The sequence below is a fragment of the Rhinatrema bivittatum genome, chromosome 2 (genome assembly GCF_901001135.1).
Source record: "Rhinatrema bivittatum chromosome 2, aRhiBiv1.1, whole genome shotgun sequence".
Taxonomy (NCBI): Eukaryota; Metazoa; Chordata; class Amphibia; order Gymnophiona; family Rhinatrematidae; genus Rhinatrema; species Rhinatrema bivittatum.
In genome coordinates this window covers 334,676,524-334,691,456 of record NC_042616.1, presented here as the reverse complement: position 1 = coordinate 334,691,456, position 14,933 = coordinate 334,676,524, and the positions used below count along the sequence as shown (strand labels likewise).

The window sequence follows — 14,933 nt, the reverse complement described above, 5'->3', positions numbered from 1 at the left end:
AGAAACAGGAGGGGTTTGGGGGCGGGGACCTGTGCTGCTATTTCCCAGGGATTAAACTTTTTTTTTTTTTTTTTTTTTTACTTGGGCCTCATCAAGGGGCATCCTGGGAGGGGAGACAGGGGATGGGGGGGTGTCAGAACCTAGGTTCTTTGAAACACATGGGCAGGGTTAATCCCCATTAATTCATGGCAGTCCCACAGCCGGTGGCCATGGTCACATGGAATTTGTGGAGCTATTAGCCTGCAGTATCTTTTCCCATTATATTTTGCTTCCAGGTGCCATGTGATTTCTTAAGCTGCAGTACCAAATACTGTAGCTTAGTAAAACCCGCGGTATTTTCCTCCCCCCCAGGGAAAATACCATGGCTTAACAAATAGACCCTTGAGATTATACATTTTCTGAGCACAGGGAAATGCTGTACCTGTGTGTAGCTCACCTTGAACTACCAATGAAAAGAATGTGAGATAATTATAAGTAAATAAAAAATAAATACATAAGTAGTGACACATGAGTTACCCACTTATCCTTATATTCTGGGGCAGGCTTGCTGTGGTACAGTATAATGTGATTTAACACAAGTTATTAATCTGTGGACACTATATTTTACTGTATATTGCAGAATGCTTTGTTTCATATCATTTCCATGAGATTTCCTCTGATTGATTCCCAGATCCACCTCATACTACTATCAGGAGCCCAAAATTGATATTGATGGAGACAGTCATAGGTTACCCCATAGGAGTAATCTCCTCATTTCTTTTTTATTTGGGTGAGGGAGGGGGTGCTCTGGCTCAGTTGGAAAATGGCCTCCATTGGACTATGGAGCCATGAGCCTTCACTGACCATTATGTTATATCCCCTTCCTAAATTGCTAAGCCCAGTCATTTTAGTGCTAATCAAAGGCTGGGGGGTCATACACCAGGACTCCATCTGGTACCCTACAATCCTCTGGTACCAACTGAGTGATAACCAAGATTCCTTTCCCCCTGCACCCTTCCCAGCCCCCAGTCAGTCTGGTGAGCAGAAGCTTGGCCAGGGAATCCTACCTAGGTCCTCCTCATGACGGCACGTAGCCCTTGCTCAGCCATTGGGCCAATTCCTTCTGGCATTGTAAATACATGTCACAGTGTGGAGAGAAGTTATTTGATCCCAGTATCTAGAAAAAGCCACTTTGGATATACCCTGTGATGTGCCCGATCAAAAACCGATGTGAACACATAATCTTGACTTTTGAATTTACTGTAGGATTCTTGAAGCCTAGAGAAATGTGTCTGTCAGATATTAAGTGCTATTACGTGGAGAGGTATTGGAACCTGAAGCGCCACAGACTGTGATGTTGCAGAATGGTGGCTCCGCAGATGTGCGTATTTCATTTACAGCTCCCCAGGTTGTTAGTCTGAAAGGCAGCCAACCTAAACTGTAGTTTGAGATTTGTTTGCAGTGTGCACTAGAATGCAAACTAGAGGGGCAGTTAAATTGCTCTGTTTAATAAACTTATTTTTCCTTTCCCACAGCGGGAACCTTGAACGCATTGAATCTCTGCACGACAACACCCTGACTCTGGCTGTGCCGCTGATGCATGAAGTGGACACATCGATCACAGGGTAACTGGCCCAGTTACTGGAGAGCGCAAGCACAAACGAAACACATGAATCTCCTCCCTAGTGGAAAACTGCATTCTTTTCTTGTTTACATATTATTAGGCAGGCCAAAATTCTGCTTTCATCTTGCCTTGCATTCCCAGGCTGTGAAAGCATGCTGCAGTTAGTTATCTAACATTTTTATTTTTCGAAAAAATCCTCTAATCTTTCTCCATCAAAACCCAGGAAAATAATAAATGCTGTATCTGTTTTGTTTTGTGAGGAGAGTGAGGGTGGGAAGCATATACAGTGATTTAAAAACACTGTACATAGTGCACAACTACCAAACAAATCACTTATAGGCACAGATTGGTTCTTTTTGCAGATGAACATGGTTAGCATTTAGAATTATACCGGAATAAAGAAGAGGAAGGTTTATCACAGAAACCTAGAGTATGAGGGCAAATAAGGATAATGTCCATCTCATCTGCCCAATTTCATTTCTGGTGCACTGCCATGGACCTCAGTTAATCTCTGGTTTTTCCCCTCCTTCCTTTACCTCTAAGAATCCTCTGCCCTTATCCCATGCTTTCTTGAATTCTGTTATTGTTTTTATCTCCACCTCTTCCACCGGGAGGCCATTCCATGCATCCAACACCCCATGAAGAAATATTTCTGATGTTGCTTCTGAGTCTACCTCCCTGGAGCTTCATAGCATGACTTCTTGTTTTAGAGAATTCTTTCTTCTGAAAAAAAAAAAAAAGTTTGCTTCTTGTGTGTTTCTACCTTCAACGTATTTGAGTGTCTCGTATTCCCTGACTGTCTTCTCCTCTAGTGTATATATATTTTAGGTCCTTAAACCTTATCTCATAGGGTTTTTGTTGTAGACCTTACACCATTTTGATTGCCCTTGTCTGCATAGCCTTTTGTATCCTTTTGGAGCCTCCAGAATGGGGAGATTATACCAGGCTCTGTCTTGTAAAGCTTTTTACCAAAGTTGGAAAGTGAATGAGTTTTTATAAAATTAAGTCATATGTAGTAGAGTCAGGATAAGCCTTTTTTGCCCTGTTGTGTAATGAGGATGATTTTCAAAGGCATTTCTCCAGGAAAAACAGTGCTTTGCCCTCAGAAATATCTTGTTATAAAATTGACTGCCTGATACGCAGGTGAAAACGTGCATATGTCCTGTGTATGCAAGTAAGTTTACCTGGACTTAGTGGAGCCGTTCCTGGGGGTGGGGAAGGCATTTGAACTTACGTGCATTCTTGTAGATTTTCAAAAGTGTGGGTGTATATTTTTATGAAAAGTTTCTGTATACAAATTAGCAGGTGTAATTGAGTGTGGATAGTTTTGGTAGTGTAATTTTCAAAGGGAATGTACAAGTTTGCTATGAAAACTGTTGTGACGTATGACTCCTATTTGTTGACACTGGGGCTGATGCAATATGGTGCGCTGAGCTGAGCGCACTCTTAACGTGCAGTTGGCCGCGGGTAGAATAGGCGCTAATCAATCCCCTAATGCAATAAGGGGATTAGCGCCTATTCAACGCGCGTCTAACCCGGAGTGGATGCAATAGCGGTCTTCACATGCAAATGCATATGAATGAGGCTATTAGGCATTCACTCCCGATGTAAAAAGAAAAATGTGCATCTCCGACGCACATTTAACTGTAATCTATTAATGCCTATACTATGAAGACTCGTTTTTTTCAAGAGTTGATGATAAAATAACTGTATATTATAGAGCACCACATCAACAATTAAATTATTGAATTTTTCAAAATTACCATTATTCAAGGCAATACCCCATCACTTACATACCAGGTGTGGTTATATTATAGACCTTCATAACATCCTGCGGTGTTTGGGGCTTATCTGCTTCTTGCTTAGACCACTTAGAAACATAGAAACATAGAAATGACGGCAGAAGAAGACCAAACGGCCCATCCAGTCTGCCCAGCAAGCTACGCACTTTATCCATTTTTATTTCCCTTTTTCTCTCTCCCACCTGTTACTATTGGCTTCCAGTACCCTCCAGCCCTAATTCCCCTCCACCCCACCACCAATTTAGAGAGCAGCGCCGTATCTGCATCCAAGTGACATCCAGCTCAATTAGGGGTAGCAACTGCTGTAACAAGCAGGCCACACCCTTGCCCCATACTCTTACCCACCCCTGTTATTATTTTTTGTTTGTTTTTTTTATCTTTTTTTTTGAGATAGCAGCCCTCCATCCTTCCGCTCCGTAAAGGTGGAACAATAACTACTGGCCACTGGCATCCCGCTCCGTGAATGCCTCTGTGGCTACTGCCGCTCCGTGCAGTGTTTTGCTGCCTCCACTTTATTCACGCCCTCTAGACTTGATGGATCCACAGTGTTTATCCCACGCCCCTTTGAAGTCCTTCACAGTTTTGGACTTCACCACTTCCTCCGGAAGGGCATTCCAAGCATCCACCACCCTTTCCGTTGTTAATCATCGGTCTTTCCACCACTGGTGCCAAATTCTTTTCTGTATTCTTTCAAGAATTTTTTCTAAAAATATGTGGTATTCGTTTCCAAGCAGGTATTAAATTCCTTTCACTTGGGTAGAGGTTAATTTTGCTTAAACAGAAATTAATTCAGAGTACTTTCCTTAAGCTGATAACAGAGTGCAATTCGACATGATCACGTTTCGCATCCCAGCTGCCTCAGGAACCTCTCTGGTATCGGGTTAACTTTCTGTTACTGATGGGATGTTCCTTATTTCATTTTAGATTTTTCTGAAAAGAAAGAATTATTATCACAACCACTTTTCTGGGATTTTACTGGCTGTATCTTACTTCAGTAGTACACTTATGAATCCGTGAGTGTTGCCATTATGTCGTCGTGGTACGGGAGATGCCTCCTACTGAGGTGATCTCCGCGGTCTTGTTTTTATACTCATGCTCCTAACATGGATCAGTGAACAGATGATCTCATGATTGTTCACAGATGAAACTGGCTTGAATTCAAATCACTAGGATTTACATAAATTGAGCCCATTCTATTTCTCGATTCAGCCCATAGGGGGAAACCGTGTGTAATTGAAAAACCCAGCGCTGTTCATGCTGCCTTAATTGTTTTATCCTATCTCCACCGCGCCAATGTTTGGGGATGTATTCCTACACGGTCCAACTTAAATCATCAAAGCAATGCTGTTGCTCTATGAAGTGTGCCACCAAAGGCGCCTCGGTTTTTTGTGTTTTTAAACAGCTTTTATGTTCGATCATTTGCATCTATTAACGCCTGCTAGGAGCAGGCGTTAATAGATGTACGCATCAAAAAAAGAATAAAAAGAAAAGAAATAAAAGAAAAAAAAATTGGTGATCGGGCCCATCACAAAATCCAACTCCAAGTTTATCGGCGTCTGTTTTCCTTAGTGGCAGACAGCCACGAAAACTGACCCTGATAAATTTGGAGTTGGTTTTCAGCAAACTAGTCACGAAAACCGATGCCGGGTTTATCGGCATTGGTTTTTGTGACTGCCGTACGCCGGTCACGAAAACTGTTGCTGATAAACCCGGCGTCAGTTTTCGTGACCGCCGTATGGCAGTAAGGGAAACCGATGCTGATAAACTTGGCATTGTGTTTTAGCGACTAAAACCAATGCCGAGTTCATTGGCGCCAGTTTCCCTTACTGCCGTACAGCGGCGTCAGTTTTCGTGACCGGTGTACTGCAGTCACAAAAAACATTTGGGGTCATGTTAGCAAGGATGCACTAGTGTCCCTAGTGCATCCTTGCTAATCATTATGGTTAAGCGATTTTTGGGTGGATTCTTGGGTACTGTGGCAGGTGACCACAATACTGGGCTAAACGCCACAATACTGGGCTAAACGCAGACGCACAAACACAGAGTTTAGTTCTTTTATTAAACAGTTTTTAGTGTACCACCAGAGGTGGCAGTAGTGAGGTAATCTGGAAGTAGCAGTCTCAGGACCCTCGGCAGAGGGGACCCTTCTCACCCCGTTGGTATAGGGGAATTCCGGTGAAGGTCTCCCAGCAAGGTAGTACTGTGGATGAGATAGACTTAGAGTTAGATTACTCACTAAATGGTTGCTGTTGGTATGCGATTCCACCAGGTTGAAGAAGTTTGATAACGGCACCGAGGCAGGGAGAGCAGGCCCTCGAGGAGCAAGTACCCAGGTTAGCAATACCCCGAAGGGCAGAGAGAGAGCTTCCAGTGGCAGCACGGAAGCGGCAGAGTAGCTTAGAACCAGCTGAAACCAATCTTTTCCTAACTCAACGAGCTAGCAACAAAGTACAGGCTAAATACCCGGATGGCATGACGTCAGTAAAGGGGAACGTCCTCAAGGTTCGAACCATAGCTGGAATAAAGATGTGGGTGGCGTGTGCGCACACCCTAGTAGGCCCTTGGGAGGAGCATGGCGGAAGGCAGCACCATAGCTGTTCCGGGGATGCTGGAGAGGTCGGCTTGTAGACGCGGTGGCAGCCATTTTCCCTAGGGATGCGGGAGGAGCCGTGAACAAGGTGAGGCAAACAGGGCAAATCCGTCTAGCACCACCGGATGTAACACTAATGTGACCCCCTAATTTAAATATTGCATGGCGCCCCCCTTTGGGGTGCCATGCGCACGTTAAGAGAGCGGGCGCTGACTGTTCAGCGCCTGCTTTCTACGCAACTTTATTACATCGGTCCCTATGTTCCCCCGAGTGTTCAGAGGTTTCTGCTGCAACTTCCTTGGTGTTAGCTATAAACCAAATGATTTCTTGTAATTTTATTTTTTTTTGTCAGTGTAAAAATGTTTTGCTGTCTTCACTGCCAAACCTTTTGCAGTGAAACTGAGTGTATGCCAAAAAATTATATTTGGGCTTAATAACCATAGAGTTTGACCCAAAACATAAAATTGGATTTATCATGGGATCAGTGGTGCACATGGACCAGGGAAATTTTTTGCTTAATCAAGATGTTTGTCCTACAGTGTTAAGCATGACTAGAGGGTAGGCTTGTGGCATGTAATTTTTAAAAGGATCTAGCTGCGGCTAAGAAATTAGCCGGTCGGATCTGATCTGTCAGGCCAAAAAGAGCCCCTCACAGAGCATTTGAATATAGCTGCATCGTTTCACTAGGTGGCTATATTTAGCCACTTTTAACGGAGGAGTTAGGGGAGTAGGGGAGTAAAGAAGCATGCATATAATTGAATTTTCAAGTGTACCCATGTAGTTCGTGCCCTGTAACCCCAGAACACAGAAATAAATAACTTTTGTACCCGCATACCTTTAGGGAATTTTCAAGGGAAATTACACAAATGCTTTCTCTGAAAATTGTCCGGAGCTCTGTGGGTGCAGAAGACCTTTGCTGCTATGCATTGTAGCGAATATTGCTCCCTAATTATCTAGCCACAAATGCTTATCAGAAATAATGTGAATATGCTAGGATCATCAACTTTATTGCTTCTCCCAGCTCTTTGCTTCTCAGTGTCTGCAGGGTGACTCCTCGAACTTTTATTTTATTTCTGGCTCCTTGCTTGGTACTGTTGGTGGTGAGAGCTGCTAGCAATGGCAGAAACATTGGCATTTTGACTGGGATTTTCTGGTTATATATATTTAATGTTATTGATTTTTTTTTTTCTAACAGTCCAGGGATATGGCACTATTTAGTGGCTCTGTGCCGCAGTGGCAACATTTTAATGAAGAGGATGAAATTTGTGGCTGAGGATTTTTCCCCATTTTTATCCCTCTCCCATCTAGCGCAGCCACCTCAGTGATAATCCTCAGCCTAAGACCCCCAAACTGTGATTCGTTTCAGAACCTGATATTTTTCCATTTGAGCCTGCCTAATAAGGGGTCATGCGTATTAAGCAGAATGGGAAAACCCTATAGAGGGCCATTTTTAAAGCCATTTACAAACATAAGACATGGGTTTATGGAGCTTCCTCCTGTCACCTTTGCTTTGGAGACTGATATTGCTTTTTTTTGTAAGTTTCAGGACAAGTCTTTTCTGAGGAAGAGATTGGGAATTTTTACTGACATGACTAGATTTGCTCAACTAAGATGTAAAATATTCCTCCAGAAAAGGCAGAGATGGCTAGCAGTGGGTGCTAACTTCCAATTGAGATTTCCTTGCAAATGTCATATAAAATTGGCTGACATTAAATTAATTTCCTTTGATCATGAAAAACTGGAAAGATTGCTTCAGGACAAGGAAGCTACTTCATAGGTTTGGTATAGGTAAATATTTTTGATACTGGGGTATATTTCTTGCTATTTTATTGCTTAAAATTTAGCTCCCCAATTGTGATCCAGACAAAGATAATCACTGCTTTATTTTTCTTCTTTTTGTTCTGTGTTTTATTTAAATTTGATGTGCTGTAATGATTCTGTTTCTGTTCCAGTATTTCTTAGATAGTTGGTACTTTTGAAAATCAATTTAAAAAAAAGTTGTTGGTTATAAAATTGCCCTGAGTTTGTGCACATAAAAGTATGTGCATCACTTGATTTCCTGCATACTTTTACAGGCACAAAAAGCAGGCAATCTGGGGGGAAGGGGCAGAGTTTGGATTTACGTGCATACTACTGATGTTAAAAAGCATGCACAGAAATTCACATGTACAAGTTAACACCCTGCAAAGAGCAAAACTGACTCTGTGTGGGGGAGTTATCACACATTTAACGCCTTATTTTCGAAGTGAATTCACATGCATAATGTTGCTTTGAAAAACTGGCATAACTTGTGTATGAGGCTGCCACATAACTCACCCGCAGTGTTACAAAATTACCCTCTTACAGGCCGATACAGTACAGTGCGCTCCGGTGGTGCGCACTGTTTTCGATGAGCTAGCTTTACCCCTTATTCAGTAAGGGGTAATAGTGCGTCGCAAACGCGCGTCCAACCCCCCCCCCCCCCCGAAACTAATAGCGCCCGCAACATGCAAATGCATCTTGATGGCCCTATTAGTTATTCCCGCGCGATACAGAAAGTAAAACGTGCAGCCAAGCCGCACGTTTTACTTTCATAAATTAGCGCCTACCCAAAGGTAGGCGTTCTCTCGGCACCGGGAAAGTTTACAGAAAAGCAGTAAAAACTGCTTTTCTGTACACCCTCCGACTTAATATCATGGCGATATTAAGTCGGAGGTCCCAAAAGTTAAAAATAATCAAAAAATTTAAAAAAAATTTAAAATCGGCCCGCTGCTTGAAAACCAGACGCTCAATTCTTCCGGCGTCCGGTTTACGAACCCGCAGCTGTCAGTGGGTTTGAAAACAGACACCGGCAAAATTGAGCGTCGGCTGTCAAACTCGCTGACAGGTGCCGCTCCTGTCCAAAAAGAGGCGCTAGGGACGCGCTAGTGTCCCTAGCGCCTCTTTTTACCGCGGGCCCTAATTTGAATAATTTGTTTTTCTGAATCGCGTGCACAGGAGAGTGGCCTGTGCACGCGATTAGTCCATCAGGCTCTAGGTATGGCTGATTTTTGAGAGGACTGGGATGCCCTAACCCACAGCATCTCTGGCCCTACCTGAGCTGAGTAGACTCTGGAACTGAAGTTGAAGTTACTTATGAATGGCAGGTTTCATTGGAGCTGAGAGGTTAAACTCAGCAATTGTACAATTTTTCAGTGTGGCCTCAACATGGAATATCCAGTGCTGTTCAGATTGCGATGGAGATACCCTGTAAGTGCCTGCTTAGTGGTCACCGGTCAGGCTACTTGATGGGAACAGGATCTCATTATTATTTCCTGGTATTTTATAGAATGGAAGAGACAATATGATGAAAAGGTCAATATATAGAGGGAAGGTGAGCGGGATAGTTACCATGATGTTCAAGATAGCATAGCCCGATAACTGTTCCACTGAATGCACCCAAGTAAAATTAGCCAGGTAACACTAGGGTAGGCCTTTTTCCTACCAGACTCGCCTAGCTAACTCTAGCCTGGTAATGGTTAATATCAGCATGCTCCAGGTAAAATTTAGCCCCATCCCCAGAACACTTCCATCACCACCTCTTTTTTTTTTTTTTTTAAATCCAGCTAAATTGTGTGCAATAATGAGATCCCCAGGCAAACCTTAGCCAGACAGCGGGGGAAAGATATTAAAATTTCAGGGTTTGTATGGGTAACTGGGAAAAAGTACCCAGACAAATCCTTTGGATATCAACCTTAAAGAAATGAATCTATTCTGAGAACAATGGTGGTTTATATAAGACAGAAGACGTGCATGCTGGGTCAAACAATGGTCGATTGTGACCAGCTTTGTTTTTCCAAATGCGACCAATCTGGATTGCTTGGAAGTACGCAGCAGATCCTAATGGGGAGATCCATTCCCTGTTGCAGTCCCTCTCTACAAATTGTTAATGGGCCTGTCTTCCAGAAACATGTCCAAGCCTTTTTTTAAACTCAACTATATTACTAGCCTTGACCACTTTATCAGGCAACAAGATTCACAATTTAATTGTACATTGACAGTAAAAATAAGTTTTAAAAAGGTTTCATGGACTGTCCCTTAGTCCTAGTACAGTTTGAAAGGATGGTAAGGACAGACAGTCATTCCCTAGTGGAGATGTGCATTCGTTTTTGCCGAATTGGACAATTTCAATGAAATTGTTTAATTTGGCATGGTTCGGAGGACCCGAATCCCGAAACGGATTTTCCACGAAATTCGGGAAAAATTCATTTTTCAGGTTAGCGTGGGGGAGGGGGGGAGAGGCACATTTATTTAAAAAAAAAACCTAACCCTTCAAATTTACTTAATTACAAATCCCCCCCCCCCCCCCACCATTCCGATCCCCCGCCAAGACTTACTGAAAGCCCTGGTGGTCCAGTGGGGGTCCCGGGATCGATCTTCCGTTCTCGGGCCATCGGGCCTGCCAGGAATCAATACGGCGCCGGTGGCCCTTTGCCCTTACCATGTGACAGGAGCTACTGGTGCCATTTGTTGGCCCCTGTCACATGGTAGGAGCAATGGACAGCCGGTGCCATCTTTGAAAATGGCGCGGGTCATCCATTGCTCCTTCCATGTGACAGGGGCCAACATATGGCACTGGTAGCCCCTGTCACATGGTAAGGGCAAAGTGCCACCGGCGCCGTATTGATTAGTGGCAACCGATGGCCCGAGAGGGAGAGATCCCACTTGGGACCCCACTGGACCACCAGGGCTTTTAGTAAATCATGGTGGTTGTGTGTGTGTGTGTGGGGGGGGGGGGTTATAATTAAATAAATTTGAAGGGTTGGGATGGGGTTTTTTTTTTTGGTCCATTTTGCCGAAAAAAAAAAAAAGAAACGTAGGAAAACGAAGTTTTCCACGAAGCGCCAACCTGAAGCCCGACCCAAAAACTTAAAACTAAGCACATCTCTATTCCCTAGTTACTAGTTTCATACCACACATGATTTTATAAACTTCTGTCATATCCCCCAGTAACCTGCATGGAGCAGCAATTATCACCCAAGCAACTTGCTGGGCAGACTAGATGGTCCTTTTGTATCTTTATCTGCTGCCATTTACTATGTCTCTTCTCCATGGGGGAAGCTAGCAGGCAGTAGATTTAAAACAAATTTGAGAGAGCTTTTTTTTCAGCCAGTTCACAATTAAGCTTTGGAATTTGTTGCCAGAAGACGTGGTCAAAGTTAATAGGTGGGTTTAAAAAAGTTTGAATATGTTTTTGGACGATAGGCTCATCAGCACTAGGCAGGCATAGGGATTGCTTCCTCCTAGCAATTGGAGAGTGATATTCTAGGCACTTCTACACAACTCAAGACTAGCCACTGTCGGAGACAGGGTGCTGGGCTGGATGGATTATTGGCCTAACCCAGCACAGCACATCTTCCTCCAAGCTGAAGAGCCCTGACTTGTTTTATTTTTCTTCATAAGGGAGCCTTTCCATTTCCTTTATCATTGTTGTAGCTCTTCTGTGTACATTTTCTAGTTCTCTTATATCTCTTTTGAGATGAGAAATTTACCTAGGTAAAGTGGCCATCGGAAAGTTGCTCTCTTCGAAGCGGCTAAAAAATGTACCTGCGAGGTTCACAACATGTGCACTTTTAAAAACATTAAATAAAGGCTGCTCCTGTCATCTTGTTTAGATCAGTGAAGTGAAGTAAGCCCACAAAACGGCATTTTCAGATCTGTGCATGCGCTTTCACCTTTTCCCCCACTCAGAAAAAGGAGGAACTGAGTCCAGGGATGTTTTTTGTGTCTGTGTGAACAAATTCGCAGAGAAAAATTACATGCATAGGGTTAGATTTTGCCAAATATTTTGCACAGGAAAAAAGGAAAAGGGTTTTGGCCTTAAGATCAGAAGCATTGAAGTTGGGAGCCACTTTTTCTGTAGGTGGCCTTGCCAAGTGCAGAGTTGTGTACAAGAATGTAGGGATTTAATTTAAGATTTTGATTTTCATACAAAAGAGATTGCCTTGCCCACAGTTTCTATCCCATAAAACAACATTAGCACTTTCTCTTCAGATGACCTGTTTGTTCTTTTTTTTTTTTCTTTTGCTATGGCTCTTTTTCCTTTCTTCAAATATTTTTGTACCTTATCTTCTTCAGTATTGTGAAGCTCTTTCTAATATTTTTTTTTGTTCATATCATTGTATCAATTGATTATTTACCACTTTGTTATATTTGATTTGAAAATAAAAAATAATAAACTGAAAGTTAAAAATAATTTGCCTGCTAGGACCAGGGATATAAAAGAATTCATGGATTTTGCACCTAGGTGGACTGCTGCAAATCACCCCCTCTCAGCTTTCAGAAGTACAGTGGCAGGACCTAGTAAGGATATTTACAATGAATATGCATGAGATAGATTTGCATACGGTGGAGGCAGTGCATGCAAGTCTATCTCAGGTATACTCATTGTAGATATCCCGAAAACCTAGCCTGTTTGTGGCACTTGAGGACTGGAGTTCGCCATAACTGACCTAGTACATATAATCGTATAATCATCAGTGATTATATTTATTTTTTGTTTTTACTGTTTACCAGATTCATGAAAGAATACATTTGTTCCAGTAGTATATTTAAGATAGATTTAATTAGCAGAACTGTCATTTGGGACATAATACTTAAAAGCAGTTTGATTTGTTACTGTTATGGAATTTTAACTGTTATTTCTCCTGGCAAAAGGTTTATTTTGTTGCTTTTTTGTTATGTTGGTTTAAACTATGGACCTGATTCACTAAGGCTTTTTTCCCATTCTGGGCCTATAGGAAAAAAAACCCTTTGAATCAGGCCCTCATTGTGCATTAAAGAGCCATAATTAAATACTGTAGGTACCTACCAGGAAGAATTCCTCTACATAAGCTTGCACACGCCAGTTCCCTCTGCAGTATCCTACGACCAACGGAGCTGCAATGTAGGCTGAAAGCACATCTGAGGCTGGTTCTCTCCTCCAGTACCAGCACTTATAGGCAGCAGTCCACTGCTAACTGGTTTGTCCTCAGCACAAGGACCTATATATAAGGCAGTTCAAAGCTGGCTGCCTTGCCCCCAGCCCGGTTACTTCTCCATATCTGGGACACATATCTGCACATATCTGACGGCTATGTGCATGTTTCTCTAAGGGACCCACTATATCTACTGCTACCTGATTCAGGGGTTCGGCTATTATTGGCAGGGAAATCAGAGGGCTCTTTGTTGGCATGACCATTTTCTGGCATACCGGCCAAGCCATGCAAACATCCTTCACCACCTGAGCTATACCTGGCCAATAGAAATGCTCAGTCAAGCAGAATAGGGTTGCCTTGCTACCTAAGACCCCAGCCATTGGGGTGTCATGAGTGAGAGACAACATTGTGCTCTGGAAACTTTGGGAATTATCAATTATTTTCTTTCTGCCTACTGGCCTGACTCAGGGATTATTCAATAGACAAGATCATCAATAATTACATAAAATGTATATACTTCCTCTTCCCTTTTATTTTTTTTCTCTTCTACAATTCCCTGTTTAATTCACAGACCACTCTATCCATTTCTTGTTCCTCACTGAAAGGCAGCAATTTCTGCAGTATCTCCAGTCCAGGCCCTGCTGCCTATTCTTTCTGGGACTCTTTCCCAGGTTTTGGGACCTTGCTCGAGTACAGGCCTGTGGCTCCCCTACTATATCCGTATTAAAAAATGGGAAAATGTCCCCCTGGTTTCTTGAGCCTTCCTCTTCTGTTCGCCCCTTGCTATGTTTGGAGTTGGCCCTCGTGGCTACTCAGGCATCTTGCCTTTGTAACTGCTCCCTCAACTTTTCCCAGGATCAGAGAGAAAGGCAGCTTCTCAATTACAGCCAGTTTTAACTTAGTTTCCTTCCTTCCCCAAGTTAGTGAGGCTTCTAGGGAAGGGGATGTTTGGGTATCCCCATGCACACACCTGATGTGGGTCATCCGGATCCTATCTCTTACTTTTTGGCTGGGGACTATGAGCCTCAAATTCCTTGCCATGGGGCCTGAAATCAACAATTGGTTACTCCCAGTATCTAAGATAGTTTCTACTTTAGTGCCATTCACCTAGACTTCCTTCACCAATCTGGTTTCCTCAACTCCTCTCATCTCTCTTTTGCTTTCCCCAGCCTGTGAAATAACAGGTCATATTCAGACAGTCCCTTTTAAAGTGCCTCTCCTCCCTACAGATAAAGCAACATAGTGGACCCATCCCGCTTGTATGGAAGCCCTTCTCATCCTTCCCAGGGGTGTCTTCCCCACACTTCTACCCCAAGTCCGAATTCATCTCCCCTGGGACTTTTTTCTCACATAGGGACTCCCTCCGGTTCACCTCCATGCGTGCAGCTCCCTCTCTGTGTTCCCCATGTGCTGCCTTCAATAGTGGCCCACCTGTCTGTTAAAATCCCTTTGTCAATGTCCAGAAATCCTTCATTGCAACTTATGACTTCCCCTAAATTTCAGGCTCCTTGGCGGCCCTCCCAGGTTCTCATAGGAGGTTGTAATATAAGAACATAAGAAATTGCCATGCTGGGTCAGACCAAGGGTCCATCAAGTCTAGCATCCTGTTTCTAACAGAGGTCAACCCAGGCCACAAGAACCTGACAATTACCTAAACACTAAGAAGATCCCATGCTACTGATGCAATTAATAGCAGTGGCTATTCCATAAGTAAAGTTGATTAATAGCCGTTAATGGACTTCTCCTCCAAGAACTTATCCAAACCTTTTTTGAACCTAGCTACACTAACTGCACTAACCACATCCTCTGGCAACAAATTCCAGAGCTTTATTGTGTGTTGAGTGAAAAAGAATTTTCTCCAATTAGTCTTAAATATGCTACTTGCTATCTTCATGGAATGCCCCCTAGTCCTTCTATTATTCGAAAGTTTAAATAACCGATTCACATCTACTCGTTCAAGACCTCTCATGATCTTAAAGACCTCTATCATATCCCACCTCAGC

The 14,933-nt window shown here is 43.0% G+C and overlaps 1 protein-coding gene across 1 annotated transcript in view; it reads left to right on the top strand.

Moving 5' to 3' along the window:
* ITGA9 (integrin subunit alpha 9) overlaps positions 1 to 14,933 on the top strand; it is an 855,720-nt gene that overhangs the window by 627,693 nt on the left and 213,094 nt on the right. Inside the window, exon 21 of the mRNA XM_029589807.1 lies at positions 1,515 to 1,604. Coding sequence (XP_029445667.1) covers positions 1,515 to 1,604 — 90 coding nt within the window. The remainder of the gene's footprint in view (positions 1 to 1,514; positions 1,605 to 14,933) is intronic.